The 17,685-nt window shown below is 44.9% G+C and overlaps 1 protein-coding gene across 10 annotated transcripts in view; it reads right to left on the minus strand.

Annotated features, from left to right (window-relative positions):
* Positions 1-13,920: 13,920 nt before the first annotated feature.
* The window catches only part of KDM6A (lysine demethylase 6A), a 150,925-nt gene continuing 147,160 nt past the window's right edge, over positions 13,921-17,685 (minus strand). For all 10 annotated transcript variants that reach the window (XR_005956871.1, XR_005956872.1, XM_041487917.1 and 7 more), the window contains one exon: positions 13,921-16,185. Coding sequence is in view for 4 of the 10 variants with exons in the window: in XM_041487917.1 (XP_041343851.1) it covers positions 16,156-16,185 (30 nt within the window). In the remaining 6 variants the exon portion in view is untranslated. The remainder of the gene's footprint in view (positions 16,186-17,685) is intronic.

Here is a 17,685-nt window from a genome sequence, read left to right on the forward strand (position 1 = left end):
ATGTAAGACTGTGACTAATAAGCCAGCCATAAAATCAGTCCATGGCTCAGAGAACAATAATTTTCCTAAACTAAATCTCATTTCCCTATATTTCCCTGGCCTCATTTTTTTTTTTTTTCCTTTTTCTTTTCAGAATTGCCAATTTTTACTCTTAATATTTTCCTTTTTCTTGGCAGTCAAACTCTGGAATCAGTGCCCACCCTGTCTGCCAGCTTCAGTCAAGCCTTCAAATCCTAGTAGGCCAAGCTCCAAAAGGATGTGAAATTAACTTATAAATGGCAATTATTTAAAACCTAATCCTTCCCAAAAGAACTCTCAAGCAATTTTTTCCTCTCTGTGTTCGAGTTATTTCTGTCAGTGGCTTTGTTTGAGCCTCTGCAAACTGTTCCTGGTAACAACTTCAGCTGTTTCCACAGCAGAACAAGAATGGCAGGAGACATCTTCCACCAATCTCCCAGGCAGCCTCAGCACTTCCTTTTTCTGTGGCTAGTTTGCAGCTGCCTTTATGCCCAGCTGCTCATCAGGTGTCTCTCTTAGTGCCCTATGTCCCACATATTTTCAGAGTTTTCATGTCAAGAGGTCTGTAAAACTGTGGTTTTGGCCTTATTTTGACTTGCAATGTATTTTGACACTGTCATTTCTCAGGGGGTTGAGGCTGCTACACATCCTGGGGTTGGAGATTCAGATTTTCCCACTCCATTGCTTTTGTGGGTGATAATTTCTTGCCACACTTTGCACACTTTGCACACACACACACACACACCCCCTTCATCCCCTTCCCTGCCAGCTCCCAGCTCCCTACAGAGGGCTACCTATAGGGAATATTAGGAATATTGTGGCATTTTGGGGAGCCTGGAACCACCACTCGACAGCTCCAGTGCACAGGAGCAGCCACTCAAGCACATTTTGTGCATCTTTCCAGCAAGCTCGGCCAACATCAGTTGTTTGCAGGTGCTTTTTATTTCCTTTCTGGTTTGCTGAGACTTTAGGATGCACTTGGGTCCCATTTGCCAATTACTCTCTACAGCCAGGTGCTCTAGATGCTTTATTGCTAATTCTTCTTCAGCTTCTCCCATCATCCCATGAATCTGGAAAGTAAAAATTATTTTAACAAAAAATATTGAGTGTCATGAGATGTTATGAAATCACAAGAACCAGCTCTGTTGTGTTCTGAATTGGCTCACCAAGACACATAAATTTGATTAATAGGTGAATCTGTCTGCTACTGTACCCTCTGTTCCCCTAATTCAGCGCTGGAAGGAGCTTGGTAAACATCCTGAAACTACAAAAACACAAACAGGAATTTCAGGGGAAGGAAAAATGAAATGAAACAGCTACTCCAGGCTGGGGGGCTGGGAGAGGCATGCACTGTTTCTGCCTTAGAGATTACAGAATATGGGCAGACTCATCTGCTCTCCTCCACAGGAGGATGGTCTCAGCCACAGCAGGGGCAGTGGGGTTTTAGGGTGACCTGCACAACTGATAAGAGACCCCAAGGAAGGATGAGGATGATCCAAAAGTCCAGAAAAAATGAAAAGGAAAGAAAAGATAGGTGGAAAACTAGGGAGGGACACCTGATAAAGATCTTCAAACAGTATTTATTGTTACAGTCATAGCTTTACTTGCATCATTCTACCTTTCTGCTCTTCCACAAAGCCCCACAATATCTATTCCTTGCAACACACAGTATAAATGACAATAGTTAGTCTAGAACAAACTTTTCAGGTGTTTGAAGAGCAAGAATACAGCAGCCTGTTCCCTGGGGACATGCAGGTTTGAAAGAAGCAGCTTGTCAGGTTGTACAGTGCTCTAGTACTACTCAGCAAGGATGCTCAGAGCTCCAGCCCTGCCTTACACAGTTCATTTGCTGCATTGCATGCAAAGATAGCTCTTTAGGCTTAACACCCACAGAAATGTCATGCAAGGCTCAGCATATTATGTGTTTGAAAAGGACCTTGTCAGTCACACGGGAGGTTTTTTTTCCCCTTTCAAAATTTAAACATTCATTTGGATAAGGGCTTGTCAGATTCATTCCTCTGGTGATGCCTGAAAATAGTGGGTTTTCTTGCTTTGAAAAAAATTATCAAGACACTTGGAATAATTCAGGGACTTTTCTCAGGGACTGAAACTTCCCTCTGTTCACATTCTTGGTGCAGAAAAAGTAAGAGAGAAAATCACCTCTGGGTGTTCACTCTGCTCTGGCTGGAACAGCTGTAAACATTTACTCTTTTTTTTTTTTCCCCCAACACCTGAAGATGAAGATGGAGAAGATGAAGATGGAGAAAATAAAGTGCCTTTCTGTGTTTGCACTATTTCTACAGAGCAGAACAAAGCAGGGATTTGTGCACAGTTCAGGCACTGCAAAGGACAGGAGGAGAAGGGTGCTGGAACAGTGATGAGCTGGGGGCAAGAGCTGGGATTAAACACCTCTGCACCCAGTCAGGGCACTTGTCACCATTTCAGACACCCCTGAAAGGAGTCACTGCATCACTGCTGGTGTTTCAAAGTGGAAATCCCTTCAGCAGGTGGAGAAGGGATGGGAACAGTTGTCCAGATTTCAGGAAATGAGTGTGTTATCCCTTCCCGTTTCCACTCACAGCACTGCTTGTTCTGCCTGTCCCTTTCCACCAGGCAGAGGCCCCCATGGGCTGCCTTTGTTCCACGAGGGATGCACAGGATCAAACCTCCCAGGTGTCAGAGGACAGGAGCAGCTGCCTGAGGAGCAGGGCCAGACGTGATGGGGGCTTTCCATCAAATGGCTGCATTGACTGGGGACAAATATTGACAGGAGTTTGTGTCTACAAGGCGTGAGAGAAAAACACCAAACCTGCAGGAAATTGTCTTGTTGCACTCTGTGAGTAAAATGGCCAGAAAAACAAAAACAAAACAAAACAAAACAAAACAAAACAAAAAAACCAGCTGCTGAGTTGTTCTGTCAAAGTGCTAAGGGAAAGGCTCTCCAAAGTCAAGCAGTTTGACTTTTATTCCAGCAGGAGTTCTGGGGTTACCAACCCCAGGGAAGGGCTGGCTGAACTTTGTGGTCACACGTCCCTAGGCTGGAGCCAAGCAGAGCTGTCTAAAAATACAGCTTTTGCATGACTGCAGGATGGCATGTGCAGCAAGATAAAATTACTGGGGAAGGAGGGCAGGAAAAAGGAGCTTCTGAATGGAGGACAGGAGTACAAATATGACCTTGAGGTGCCACCAAAAAATGTGTATGTTTTTCAAAAAAAAAAGTCAAACCCCTCAGCACTGGCAGATCAAAGAGGAATGTAAAAGGTCAAAAGGCATGGAAAAAAATTGATTTTTCTAACTGGATCAGAGTCTTCAAAAGACTGTCATTCCCAGAGGTGTCCATGTTCATGGGATTTCATGAGAGAGATTGTTCATAAATTTGATAAAAACACAGACTGAGCTAAAGGACAGAGGACTCAGTACTGCAGAGGCAAAAATTAGGAATTATTGGAAAAGCTGTGACCACAGGTTCCCTCCTTCCCCTGCTGCAGACCCAGATCCATGAGCACCTCTGAGACACTGGGCAGCTTCTTCTGGGGCTGGTGGGAGCAAAGGCCCTCAGATGCAATTCCCCAAATCCCCCCCTGCTGCTGGACAAGGATGGAGGGATTGCTCCCTGGCAGAGGAGTGAAGAGACTCAGAGAGAAATTTTTGGAGACTGGATTTGCAGGTTGCAGGAACAGCTGTGAGCTGCTTCATATCTTTTTTAAGCCATATAAGGAGCCCAGTGGGAAAGTGGGATCTGCTGTGATCTCTGCCCAAGTTTTTCTTGAAGAGCCCTGCAAGAGTGGGATCTCTTTAAAGACACCACATTAGAAGTTCACAGTAAATGTGTACTGACAATAAATAAAAAATAGACACACACACCCCAGGTGGCTGAACAGCAGCACAAGGGAGCAATTCTAACCAAACAGACACCCTTCAAAAAGGAGCAATCAGATGCAGAAATTAGGCAAATTAGATGCAGGGCTACAGTAAGGCAGCCCCAGAAGAGAAATCCAAGGAGTGACTTGCTAACAGCGTGGAGGCTGACAATGAGCCCTTTCTCAAACACATCAGAGGCAAAGAGTCTGCCAGGAGAGCTGCTGAGGCCAGCAGGAAATCTCAGTGCAAGGCAGCCCAAGGAATGAAGAAATCAGTATTTTGCAATGACAGTGACAGGCGGTGTTTCAAAGAAGAAACAGGAGCAAGAGCTTAAGTGACTCTGTTAAGACTAAAATCAGGTAAACCCCAGCCCAGCCTCCCCTCTGAGAGAGCAAGGAGCACATGAGGGAGGGTGCACTAGGACTTTGATGCTGTTTTGCAGTAAAGATGGTGAAAAATGGGTGGAAATAGCACCCCGTGGGTGCAAGTGAGGAGCCCTGCTCAGGGCGTGTGTGATTTCATCCAGGGCAGATGCTCTTCATGGGGAGAAAACCAGGAGCAGAGCAGAGGCTCCAGGGAGCTCAGGCAGCCAAGGGAGCCTGGGAAGAGTTGAGGTTTCAGCTAAGTGCACAGGAAAACAGGATAACTGGAGGGGCACAGGCGTGGGAGGGTTTTCCCAGGAGAGCCTTGCAAGATGTCGTGAGCCTGAGGAGAGGAATCCCCCAGGTCAGGGACTGCAGGGAGTGCAAGGACGCAGCAGGACAAGGATCCTTCTTTGTCTTGTTTCCTACACTCCTCCCCAAACACAACACCAGAGATTTGGCCCAGTGGGATTTGATCCAGCCCAAGGGAGCTCCAAATGTCACAGGAATGGCAGGAACAAGGCCTGGGGCTCCTGGGGTGATGTCCCAGGTTGTGGTCAGGTGCCCACTTGTCATGACCAAGGAAACATCTTTCTCAGTTGAAAAGGAGTCTTAAGTTTTGCAGTGTCTGTAGAATTAAAGATGTGAATAATTTTACAATATTTATGAATAAAGCTGTTGCAACATAGCTACTAATGACTCACTGTCTTCTCAAGGAAACACCCTAATTTTCACTGCTATCTCCTTTTGGGGAATAAAAACCCCAAACCAAACCCAGCTTGAACGAAATAACCTTATCCTGATCCAAAGAAACTGTCTTTAACATCAGAGTCGTGAGTAGGAGGGAGGGAACACTGTGTAATGGCACATGGGAGCTTTGAGATCCCAGACCTATTAAAGTGCTGCTTTGCCAGATTAGCCACTTTGCATGCCTGGAAATGTTCATTCAGAACAAACTTTCATCATAATCAAAAGCAAGTTATCAGGCAAAAATGCATCTGGTTTAATTTTCAAGGGCTGGGATCCTCGAGAGACTTTTTGTTTCAACATCTGAAACAGCTTTCAGTGGCTGTACATGGATTGATACAGGTTTCTCTCCTCTCACAGAGTCAGAATGGTCCAAGAGAGTTGTTCTGCTCTTTGTTTGCTTTTCAGGGTTTGGAAATCTTGGGCTCAGAGAATTTGCTTTCCTCCCAGGTGAAACTGGGAGGAAAAGGCTCAGGAAACTGTCCCCCCTCCTGTCTTCTCATGTCCTTGTTGAGTTTTTGGAGAAATTAACTACCATGACCAAGTTGCCTTGATGTCTTACCCAAAACAGCTCTTTCTGTTTTTCCTTCTAACCATCCTCACTCCCTTGTGTTGGCTGAAGTTAAGTCATTTCTCTCAGAGGACTGGAGAGATCCCAGGCTCCTTCCCAAGGGACAATTCCTCCCTCCAGAAAAGGAGACAGCAGTGTTTTCTGACCTGAAATCAGGGAGGACTGGGGGCTCTGCCCAGGGACAGGCAGCCAGGGAGGAGGACACCTTTCCCCAGGCTGGGATGGTGCAGCTCCAGCCCTGTTTGCTCCCAGGGGATGTCCCCCCTGCCAGGGGCCAGGTCACAAACCCCAGGGGTTTGGCTGCAGAGGAGCTTTGCAGGGACACCTCTTGGACAAGAGCAGCTTCAGCTGCTTGGGACAGGGAAGAGGAATTCTTCCCTCAAAGTCGCTGCAGCTGGAGAAGTGCCAGGGGAAAAACTTCCCCGTGGTGCTCCCAGAGAAGATGAAAGAAATTGCAAAGAGCAGAAACAGGGAAAGGTTGTTATCACCCAAACCAGCACTGGGCCCTCCAATTCCAGCTCAATTAAGGGAGCATGGCAGGGCAGAGGTCCCCAGGGCACGAGGTTTTCTGTGCTTCTGCACATCAGATGAGATGAACTGTGCTCAGGGGAACCTGCCATCCCAACAGGTGTAGAAAACACATTAAAGAAAGCAGAAACTGAACGAGGTTTCACTGAAAAAAAAAATGTAAATGCAACTCTTTCTAGTTCATTTTCTATCAATTAGACCAGTTTTTTTCCTCAGCTGACCCAGTAACCACTGGTCAACAACCTTGGGGGATAAAGGAGGGAGGCAGAGGAGGGAAACACTTCCACACTTCCCTGTGTGGCAGACCCAGAGCATTTTAGCACAGCAAGAGGCAAAAGTGAAAAAAAAAAAGAAGTAGAGAACCACAAAGCAATTGAAGTCAAACCAACATTTAAAACAGCATTTCAGTAATGGGGACTAAGGTGGAAGAGCATTGGAGGGACATTATGCCTTCAGTTTTTAAAACTTTAAAGACATTGAATGCTTTCTGAGACAGCCCAAACAAATGAATCACCTTGCAATGAGACAAATAAAAGCCTGTTTTTAAAAGAACTATTTTTCTTGTATCCCAGGGGATTTGCCATTATCAGTGACAGGCACAGGCCTACCTACAGTATTGAGCTAATTGCTTTATGATATCCTTTGGTCTGGAAGTTTCTCCTAATGCCAACCTATTCTTCAAACCCAAATTTTTCTCCCCTTTGAGCATTAAATCCACCAAGAGAAGGTGATGAGCATGGCTGAGAACAAGGAGTGTGTCAATGAATAGAAAGGCTGCACTAGGGATGTCTGCCAGTGACAGCATGGAGATAAATGTGAAGAGAAAGAAAGATATTTTGGGAAGGAGAGATGAGCACAGCCACTGAAAAGCACCAAAATGAGCACACAAATAAGGCACAGGAGACATTCAAGAAGTGAAGAGATTTGCCAGAATAGAGAGAAAGAGGGCTTCTTCTCTGGCAGATCTCAAGCAAGATAGCTTGCCAAACAAACTGGAAGAGGAAGGAGGTGCAAAAAAAAAAAAAAAGACACAGAGCAATGAGCAGCACTTCCTCTCTATGTGAGATTTTTTTTTTTTTTCCGGGTATTCAAGATTTTCAAAAGCAGTCACACCACCCAGCTTCTGGAAGATGAGAAGAAATGCACGTCCCTTCTCCTGAGCCACAGAAAATCCCACTTTCCAAACTCACATCATCCAATGCTGCCCCGCGCCCACCGTCCCTGCAGCGCAGGGCTCCCCGGGCAGAAATGCCAAATGTGGGTAACCAGGAAAGGAAACACTGAACCAAGGTGATCCACCCCTCTATCCTCTCTCCGGGTACCAAAATCCACCAGCACAAACCTTCTCATTCCTTCCAAGGCCCTTTCTCAGCAGAGCTCAGGGACGTGTGTGGGAAAACAGCGCGTTCCTCATTTTCCTGGCAGCGCCGCTCGGCCTGGCTGGTGATGAGCAGCAAGGGAGGAAGGCTCTGAGCCGGCCCAGCACCCTCCTTCAGGAGCCAGCACTCTGCAGCGGCCACCCCTGTGACCCCCAGCCCCCCTGGGACGGACTGCTGGGGACAGGAGGTGGTTTGAGGGCAGGGGACCCACGAGCACAGGGCTGGGAATGTTTCCGTGCTGGAGGCCAAATTGATTTTTCTAGCGCAGTTTCCACATTAATGCACAGCTCAGCAGAGCCCAGCATCACACCCAAAACATCTCATGGCCACGACCCCGAGGGAAGGAAGCCATGGGTTGTGCTGGCAGGGCCTGGGGCTCCTACCCTGCAGGCGCCAGCAGGACTGGAGGTGGAGAGACACCAGAGAGAGCTGAAAAAGGCAGCTCCTGGCACACACAGGGCAATCAAATACCTATTCAAACACAGCAGCACTTCATTCATAGGCTGTCTTATGTTCTCCCATCTCGTGGCTGTGTAAATAAGCCATAGAGAGCATTAGCCATGGTATTCTTCATAACACAGCCCTAATTGCTAGAGGCTCCATCGAGCTCTGTAAACAGCATTTTGCACTGATTTTGAAAATTAGGAGCTGAAGTTGCACTTATGATAATTGCCAACTCATTTTGCTCGGTGCTGGAAAACTCATTCCACCTTTGCTTTTCCCTTTGTAGCTGCTGAAGCAGCTTTTCAAAGGTATCATCACTTACTGGCACACACATTATTTCTCTGTTAACAGAACTGAGGGGGGTTTACAAAGCTCTCAGTCAAACAACTTTTTGCCTCTCCAGACTTTTGCCCTGCCAGAATTTGCTTCTCTACTTCTTCATTTGCTACCTTTAAAAAAATTGTATTCTTGTACCACTAAGACCCTTATTCTTGTATTCTTGTACCACTAATACCACAGAAACTGGTATTTTTCCCCTGATTTTTTATTCTTTTACAGGGGACATGTCTGTATCTGTCTTAGAGAAAAAACCCTGTAGAATTTCTGACTGGAGAACACGGGTAAAAGCTGAAAGATTAAAAAATCACAGAATTATTAATGTTGCAAAAACCCTACAAGATCAAGTCCAACCTTCAACCAAATACCACTACACCAATCAAACCACAGCACTAAATGCCACATCCAGCTGTTTCTTGAACACTTCAGGGTGGCACCACCACCATCCTGGGAAGAAGCCCCTTCCATTGCTTGACAACCCTTTCAGAGAAGAATTTCCTCCTGAGAATGAAGATGCAGGATTTAAATGTGTGGCTGCAACTTGGAATCACATGGTTACAGCACACAGCTCAGTGCACACAGACACAGCAATTCCCCTCATCCATGTTTAGGAATACCAAAATCTCATTGCATTTGAGTGCAGGAATGGATAATGGTGAAGAAAACCAAATCCATGTGGAGCTGAGGTATTTTTCTCCTAAGATGTCCATCTGCCCAGGGTCTGTTGTGGGCTGGTTCTCAGCCAAAGCTCAGTATTTTGATGCAAAATGTGTGCCATGAGGCACCCCTGGGCTGAGCCCACACTGCTATTTCTCAGCAACATTATACCCCATCAGCCTGTCACTGAAACCAATTTTTTATTGTTAAATCTCCCAGCCAGGTATCCGGTATCCTCACCCTTATCTGATGGCTGCATATCAGCATCCCTGGGCTGCCCAGGCACTTCTGCCTCCTCAGGCATAATTACAATCCCTTTTCCACCTGAAAACAAACATGTCTGGGTGCTCTCCCGAGGCTTCCAGGGTTGCACCAGCCTGGGAAGCATCAGGAGGTAACAAGATGGGCAGAGGATTAAAAAGCAGCAGCCCTAAACCCTCTCCAACACATTCCCAGCTCCTGCTGTCTGCCCTTCCCAAGGGGTGTGGGTGAGCACCCAGCCCTGCCCTGGGCTCCCCCACAGGACTCAGGATGAGTCCTATTGGAGCTGCTGTGCTCCTGGAAGGTTCACACAGCCCAGGGGACTCCAGCAGCCACTGTGCTGTGGCAGGGCTGGAATAATTTTCTCTCCTGTGCCAGCTGAGCCAGCTCCTCCTTGCTCCTCCTTCCTCCTGGTGCCCAGCACAGGAGCTGGGAGAGCTGCTCTGCTTGCAATGGATGCATCCCTAAATCACCATTTAATCTGGGACAGCAGAGACAACACTGGCATCTCAAAACAAAGTCCTGCATGTAAATACTGAGCTGTAAGTCTGCCCCAAGCCTGCCAGCAGTTCCTGAGCCCCTGGAACAGGTTTGCAGGTCTTCACTACGAAGGCATTTGACCTTTAAGGAGGTCCTCAGCCACTGGAACCACAGCAGAGGCTCTTATCACATTGCACTGGATACCCTCCCTAGTGCTACCACTCTTAAAAAGCCCTTCACACTCCCCCTGCACCCCCCAAAAATCCCAAAACATGTGACAACTGTGACTGGCTGCTAGTTGTTGTCCTTGGATTTCATCACAGCCCAAACTAGGCTGTTCCTTGTGGCTCACTTCCCTCCAGGAGCCAATGTTCACTCCTACCTGAGGACCACTTAGGTTCCTAAATTGGTCATTTTTGCACCTTGCTTGCAGACAGGTGACCAAACTCTGTTTGCACCCCCTGCCCACCTCTCAGCCTTCTCCAGGTGAGATAAAAATCCTTCAGGTTTCTGCTGTGAAGGTCAGCCTGTGGGACAGCCCACTGGCAGTGATGTTCTGGGGGAACAAAACAACCCCAAACCCCTACATTTTATATATGTTAAAATTGAACAGATTAAAGCTCCAGCAGCATCCAGGACGTGAACTGCAAGTTGCACTCAGCATAAGGCACTGACAGCTACAGCTGACTGACCACTGCCACAAGAAAAACCCACTTTCCTCAAAGGATTCCTCAGTTTCCCACTGATTTGGTGATGAAAAGTACAGAGGAGGAAAGGGGTGAAAACATCCTTTATGCCTGTTGATTTCTCTGTGCCCACAAGGCTGAACTAAATGATAGCCCAGCCATGCCACTGCACACATCTTAGGCTACTTCTTCTCCCAGTCTTCTCTTGTGTCCCTTCCTGACTCTTTCAGTGATTTTAAGTTTTTCCAAGTACTTGGAGCCAACTCTCTCATGCCACGTTTCAGTGCTCCCATGGACTCTGGCAATGGCTGAGTTGTTCGGGTGTGACTCCAAGAATCTTCCAGCTCTGTGCATGAAAGGAGTCAGTGCTTTTAGCCCCTTTGTTCAACCATTAGCCCATCCATTAACCCTTGCCTGGGATTTTGCTGCTTTTAAATTGCTCTGTCCTACAGCTTGAAAATACCTTCTATGAGGGGGAAAAAAAAAAAAAAAAAAAAAAAAAAAAGATGGGATGTCATTTGGGAGCAGTGCTCCATCCTAATAGAAAGCAGAGTGTGCTGCCTTCTGTGAGAGAGGAACCACTGCCTGTCAGGAGCTCGGGGGCAGGACAGAAGGGAGGCGAGGGCTCAAATGATAAATCCATTTTCATGTCCCCCAACTGCTGTGCATGCCCACTGTTCCCCAGGCAGGGACAGCAGCAATTGCATTTTAATCCTTTAACAAGGTCCCTGGCAGCAGGAGCTGCAGTGAAACACTGACACTGCTGCCCTAGGGAGGCTGGGAGCTGAGCCCTCCCTGCTGCTGCTCTTCCCATCTTCCAACCCTTCAGTGTTTTTATGGCTTCCCAAAATAAATATGGATAAGGGCTCCTCACCCCTCACCTCTACAACTCATCCCTGCTCCTTTTGTCCCAGTGCAATGGGAGAGGCCAGCACTGCTCCTCCTGGGCAGAGCAGCTGACAGGGCAGCTCTTCCCTGCTGTGGTGACAGGGGACAGCTCCTGTGGGGCTCGGGATGGTGCCTGTGTGATGTCCAGACCACAGCTGTGCTGCACCCCCTCCCCACGGCCCTGTCACCACAGGGGCTCTGTTTTCACCTTTGCATGGAGCTTCCAGCACCAAGGAAATGTCGCTTTCCGCCTCCCCCAAATGTCCTGCTCTCTCCTGGTTTTGGAGGAATGCCTTTGTTTTCCTGCCATGAGGCTGCCCTGTGGCCTTCCCCTTGCACTGCTGCCTTGCTGGCAGCCTCGTCCCTGGCACCCTGTGCCCTCCTCCACAGGGCCCTCGGGCTGCAGCCCTGCACTGAGCTCACCTGGGGCTGGGCTTCAGCTTCATTCTGTGCCTGAACGTGTGTGGGCACCACCTGCACCCCTCCTTCCTCCACTCAGCACCAGCACAACGGGAACGGGCAGCACTGGCTGGCTTTGACCTGTCCCCGAGGTAAATCCTCACATTCATCAGCCTTGTCTCTGTACTCCCAGCTGGAGTGATTCCTCTGCCTGTTCCCACACGGGCTAAAGCAGCCATGGAAGATCACAGAGTCGTATTTAGACTGAATCATAGACTTCAGAGCTCATCTAGTCCCAACATCCAGCCATTGGAAGGGACATCTCCCACCAGACCAGGTTCCTCAAGGCTGTTATCCAACCTGGCCTTGAACACTGCCAGGGATGGGGCCTTCACAGCTTCCCTGGGCAACCTGTGCCAGGGCTCTCCACCCTCACCAGGAAGAATTTCTCCCTAATATCTGAACTAAATTCTCCCTCTTTCAATTTGTAACCATTCCCCCGTTTCCTGTCACAACAGCTTCTGGCAGAAAAGTTCCTCTCCAGGTTCTTTGTAGCCCCTTCAGACTCTGGAAGGCTCTGAGCTCCCCACACAACCTTCTCTTCTCTAGGAAGAGCAGCCCCAACCTCCCCAGCCTGTCTTCACAGGGGTGTGCTCCAGCCCTCCTTGTCAGCCTCATGGCCCTTCTCTGAACCTGCTCCAACAGCTCCATGGCCTTCTTATGGACAAGCCCACCTTACATCAGCACACTCATCTTCCTACCACACTCATCTGCTGGCCCCATCATGGCTCTCTGCTCTAGCTCCACCCAAAATGGTTCTGACCTAGGTAAGCTCAGGTTTAAACACCCTCCTCCCTCCTAACCCTGCACTAAGCACCACGTCTGAACCCCTTCCCATGATCAGGGCAGCTATCAAGGATGAGAATATTCCCTGTGGTCTTGGCAGAACCCCTGCAACTTCCTTTTCTTTATTAACCAATAAATCTATTTGTGGCCAGGAAATCACCAGCTGTGAAATCCCCAAGCCTTGCCCACCTTTGACCAAGAATAACCTCATCTTAGCCAAGCTATGCTCATTTAAGCAAAGCATCATCACTTTGCTACTTGGAAAGTCCTTTTTCCACATAGCAAGGCACAGATTCGGGGTACTTTGTCTTTAGGACCAACAAGTTCTCTGCCACACAAACTCAGGAAGCTTTGGGATTTCCTGTCAGTAGGTACTTCTCACTTTCTAGTGATTTTTATGTAAATACTTTGTATATAGATACCAACATCACTACTTCTAAACTGTAACCACTGGTAGGACTTCTCCAAAAAAGCAAAGATATACTACTCCCAAGTTATGTATCTGGAGGGAAGTTTTAAAATCAAATGCTGTTGAATGTATTTATGGAAGAACTTAAGCTCAGAAACACACAACTATTTATTTCCTCATATAAGGATCCCTTTTTGTCAAGCTCCTCAAGGACAGTTCTCAGACCCACAGCTCAGCAGCAAATGTTGCTCTTACTTTCTAATTCCTTTTCATCTGTAATTCAACTTTGTACTATTTTTTTAGAACACCTATTTTTATCTCTGGTTTTATCCATCTCCTAACAGTGTAATTTTTCTCTCAGCCTGTAACTTAACGAAAATTCTTGCAACAAATGCCTCATCTTTGGCCATTTTCATCTTAAATCTGCCTGCTACTACAATTAGTAGCTACGAGCAGATCAGAATCACTTGCAGTACGGCTCAGCTGTGGAGTTCAAGGGCCCCAACACCAAGATTCCTTGGAAAGTTCAGCTCCAGACTCCAGCCTCCCCCACCCTGCCCAACTAACTCCTAATGCTTGGAAACACCCAGAGATTACAAATGCTTCACCTGGCATCATGTGCTTCACAACTGAAGAAGCAGAAAGCGCTTCTTAAGAAGTACAACTGACGAAATATTAACTTGTGCTTTTTTAATAAAGTGAAACAAAAGCATTCTAAATCATAGCAGCTTATAGATCCAAACTGTCCATCGCTTGGGAGCAGAGTGTGATTAAGAAGTGTGGAAACTGCAAAATATTAAAGCCCTGCAGGAACTGCAATTCATGACAACCCTTCCCACAGCACAAGGAATGCTGCCTGATGCTCTACCGATTTTGTCTACTTGCTCATTGGCAAAATATGAATATTCTTCCTTGGTAATGCCATATCCTCTTTTCCAAAGGGGAGGAAAGGTACAAAGCCCTTCTGATCAGCACACAGGAGCTCTTTCCCTAATTAGCAATGTTCTTTTACAGCACTGAGAAATGAGGACTTTTTGTTTACCATTAGTTGAGGTAAGTGTATCTTGCTTTTATTTGGGTTTAAGACTACTTTAAAGGAGTAGCTTTTCAGTTGCAGCATGGTTTGTCAAGATTACAATATTTATGACTGCATAAAATACATAAGTAAAAAAAAAAAATTAAGATTTGTAGAGTTTGTTATCAAGAGCTGAGACTTAGACCTTTACAGAACTGCAAATACTGGCTTCCTAACTGCTAGCTGATAATTTTGCTGGCAAGAACATTCAGATATGCTTTTCTTTAATCTCTACACCCTTTTGTCCAACTAGTAAGAACTAGCAAGAAGGTCAGCTCTACCTGTGGTTAAACTGTTGTAACAGCATTAGATAAACTGTGCTGATTCTTCATTAAAACACCCTTCGTTTGAAGCTACAACATAAGAGGCGATTCTTTTTGTTCAAAAGGAACTATCTGCATGCTCTGTGCCTGGAACACTTCACATTGATTACAAAAAATTTAACAATGCAACCACTAACATACCCCACTAATAAGAAATTATGAGAAACTGTTTGATGCAGAACCTTCTGCATCAGTCAACTCTGATCGATAAGAAAGCTATCAATTTTGAAATTTAGATTTAATGCATTTTCAAGAAGCTAATGAGAAAGGAGCAACTTAAAATAAATACCATCATTAAAACTGCAAACTGTTACAATGATATATTATAAACTTGTCCTAAATAAACCTAGTGCTTCAAAAATTTACCAGTGAATTCGTATTACAAAATATGTGAAAATACAATAGAATACCACAAAACAACGTCCTTTTTTGGGGTCAACAATGACGCCAAGATGATTCAGTCTTAACTTTTAAAATTGTTAATAGAACATCTTGTAATATATAAGTTGCAATTTGGTTGAAATCTAGAGAACATCCCCACCAAAACTCAATCTTCTTCATTCCTCCTCTAAAACTAGTGCCAAACTTCCTGTCAAAGTTGGTATTTTCTTGAAGAGCTTTAAAATTTAGCCATTACTTATTTTCTACTACTACATTTTGGCAGCAACTATTTATTGGTCTGTTATTGCAAAAAGTGCAATTTAACAATAAACCAGTCTGAAGGTCATTCTATGTCTTGAGGATACATACCATATATTTCTTTAAAAATAATCATACTTTTGTAAGCAATACTTTACAGTAGACACCTCAAATCTACCATAGATGTAAAACTTAAAACGAGAAAAATTTAGTCTCTAAATCTTTATACACATATTTATATTCGAGTTTCTATATATATTATATATATACACAAGCACAAGAGTATATATAAAATATATATAATCAGATTCAAAAAAGAACAAAAACTGGGCACTGTACATAAAATCTTTTTAAAACTCAAACAATAGAAAAACTTTAAACATTAAACAATTTTAATAAAAGTTTCTGTACAATGCTAAGCAGTTTTATTTACATATAGAAAATGTAATAGGAGTAGTGTTTGAAATTACAGAACTCCTTAAAATTTCAATGGCAGGTAATCTGGAAAAAATAACAGCATTCCATTCACAAATATTTTCAAGCAATAAATATGTATTTATAAATAGTGTAAATTTACATCAAGATTAGAAACAAAAATCACAAATCTGAAGTTTATTCCTTAGTCTATGTGCAACCCATTTATCTTTGTGACTTGGCTGTTAATTGTTTTAAATTTTATTTAGGAACCAAAAGTGTAACCGTCATGGTTTCAAAACAAGACAGAAAAACATAAAAGCAGTAAAAAATTTATATCACCTAACTCTTCACATTAAAAAAAAAAAAAAGAAAAAAAAGAAAGAAAAGAAAAAAAAAGTTGCCCAAAGAAAGACTTAAAATTTCTAACTACCTTACAAAGAAATGACCAGCTAAGCTAGTACTTTTTCCAAGGGAAATTCTGAAGGGGGAAAAATGGATGAAACCAACTCATCAGCCCAGAAACAGAGAAATACAAAAGAGGTGGTCTTCAAGTCAGTAGTCTGTATAATGTTGCCAGTTTTGTCAGATATATACAAAACATGGAATTATTTTTTTGAAGTACAGCTGGATGAGCTTTATTTGTTTTGAGTTCTGGAGTAGGAGGCAGTGCTCTCTCCTGTCCAGTTGGTTGACACTCCGCACTTGGAAGGTTGCATAGACACAGCTTTCAGCCAGCAGCCTTACGGGATAGCTACAAAAATCAGTGGTGCAGAACTGGGTCACTTCCTGAATATCAGAAAAGTTTTCATTTAATGTCCATGAAAAAATGTCAAGATGAGGAGGATGGCAATGGAGGAGCCTGAAAGAGAAAACATTAAATTACCTTTTCTACAAGGGTGCAAAACTCTGTGTTTAACTAAGACCTGCACAAACTGTAACCATGAGAGTTTAAAAGTCACACACACTTTTTACACTTCAGGACTCTTTAGAGACAACAGTGGCATTTTTTTTCCACCTTACTCAAATACAACATGTATTTCATGAACACTCTGCATTAGGATTTTGCCTGTACTGCAGACTGGAGTATTCTGTGGGGATGTCTGTGTTAATGTGATGTGAGCAGCCACAAGTCCCACTGTGGCAGCCAAGAGCTCCATGTGGCCTCAGTATAGATATATCTTTATACAATCTAAAACAGGGATTCTCAACCTGTTTACCAATGGGGAGATGGTCCATTTGTGGCTCTCCAAAGCCTTTGTGGACTTCATTTTCCCTCCTCCCCTCTACCTGAGCAGTAACATTACCTTAATCCCCCTGGAGTTAAGGTATCTGTGGAAAGAGTCTCAGATTCTCTGACATGGGGACCAAGTGCCACGAATAAAGTGAGGTGTCTTGTTCCTGCTGCCAGGAGGCCCAGAAAATGACCTTTGTGGCATTCCATCAAAGTACTGAGTCTCTGATGGCATTTCCTCCTCTTTACCTCATCTCTGGAACCCTTTCACAAAGCTCCTCACAGTCATTGAAGACACTTTAGATCATATCAGAGTACCCAGCTAAGGACCTCTAACGCTGGCTCATCCCTGTGCTTGCTCCTGGTACTTTACCCCTCTCTTTGGCCTAATTCACCTTTGCCAGCTGAGATTATCTTCATCCTGTGATTTACAACAAACCTTAACTCTCCTACATCTGACAGATGTCACTTCTGGGCTGTGACTCTTCCCAAGTGAGTGTATATCCCCTTTGAAAGAAATAAATGGCACAGCAACTTCATAGAAGAACAATTATCAGTGTCCTTAGCCTTAGGTTTTGGTGGGGGAAGGAGCTGCTCACAGGTTGAGAACCCTTGTTCTAGGGACAGTATCATCACTGTTACCTATATAATGTATAAGCACAGACAACAAAATACCCTTCCCTCCCTCTCATCTCCATACAGAAACATTCTTCCCCATTTCCACTCAACTGGATGAAGTATCTGAGAACAGGTGTTTATTTATATGTTTTTCTATAACAGATCATCACTTTGAAATTGCAGCATTTCACAGACTATAATGACAGTGACCTTCTAGAAGCATGAACTGAAGTTTAACCAACCCAGGCTCTGTGGGACTCATGAAGAGAATTAAATTCAGAGGACATGGTCCCACAGTCTCACCAGCCTCTACTGATGAACCTTGAGGCCTTAACTCAGAAGGTCACAACTTGGCATGCTACCAACACATGAAATAACTAAACACACATTTTCTGCAGCACCTGGAAATGAATCAAAAGGCACAGCCCTTACTGGGCTGTCATATTAAATCCAACATGAAATTCCCATAACACTTAGTCCAATGTTTGTCTCCTTCAACAGAAAGCCAAG

The sequence above is a fragment of the Pyrgilauda ruficollis genome, unplaced genomic scaffold, assembly GCF_017590135.1.
Source record: "Pyrgilauda ruficollis isolate IOZ18807 unplaced genomic scaffold, ASM1759013v1 scaffold85, whole genome shotgun sequence".
Lineage (NCBI taxonomy): Eukaryota > Metazoa > Chordata > Aves > Passeriformes > Passeridae > Pyrgilauda > Pyrgilauda ruficollis.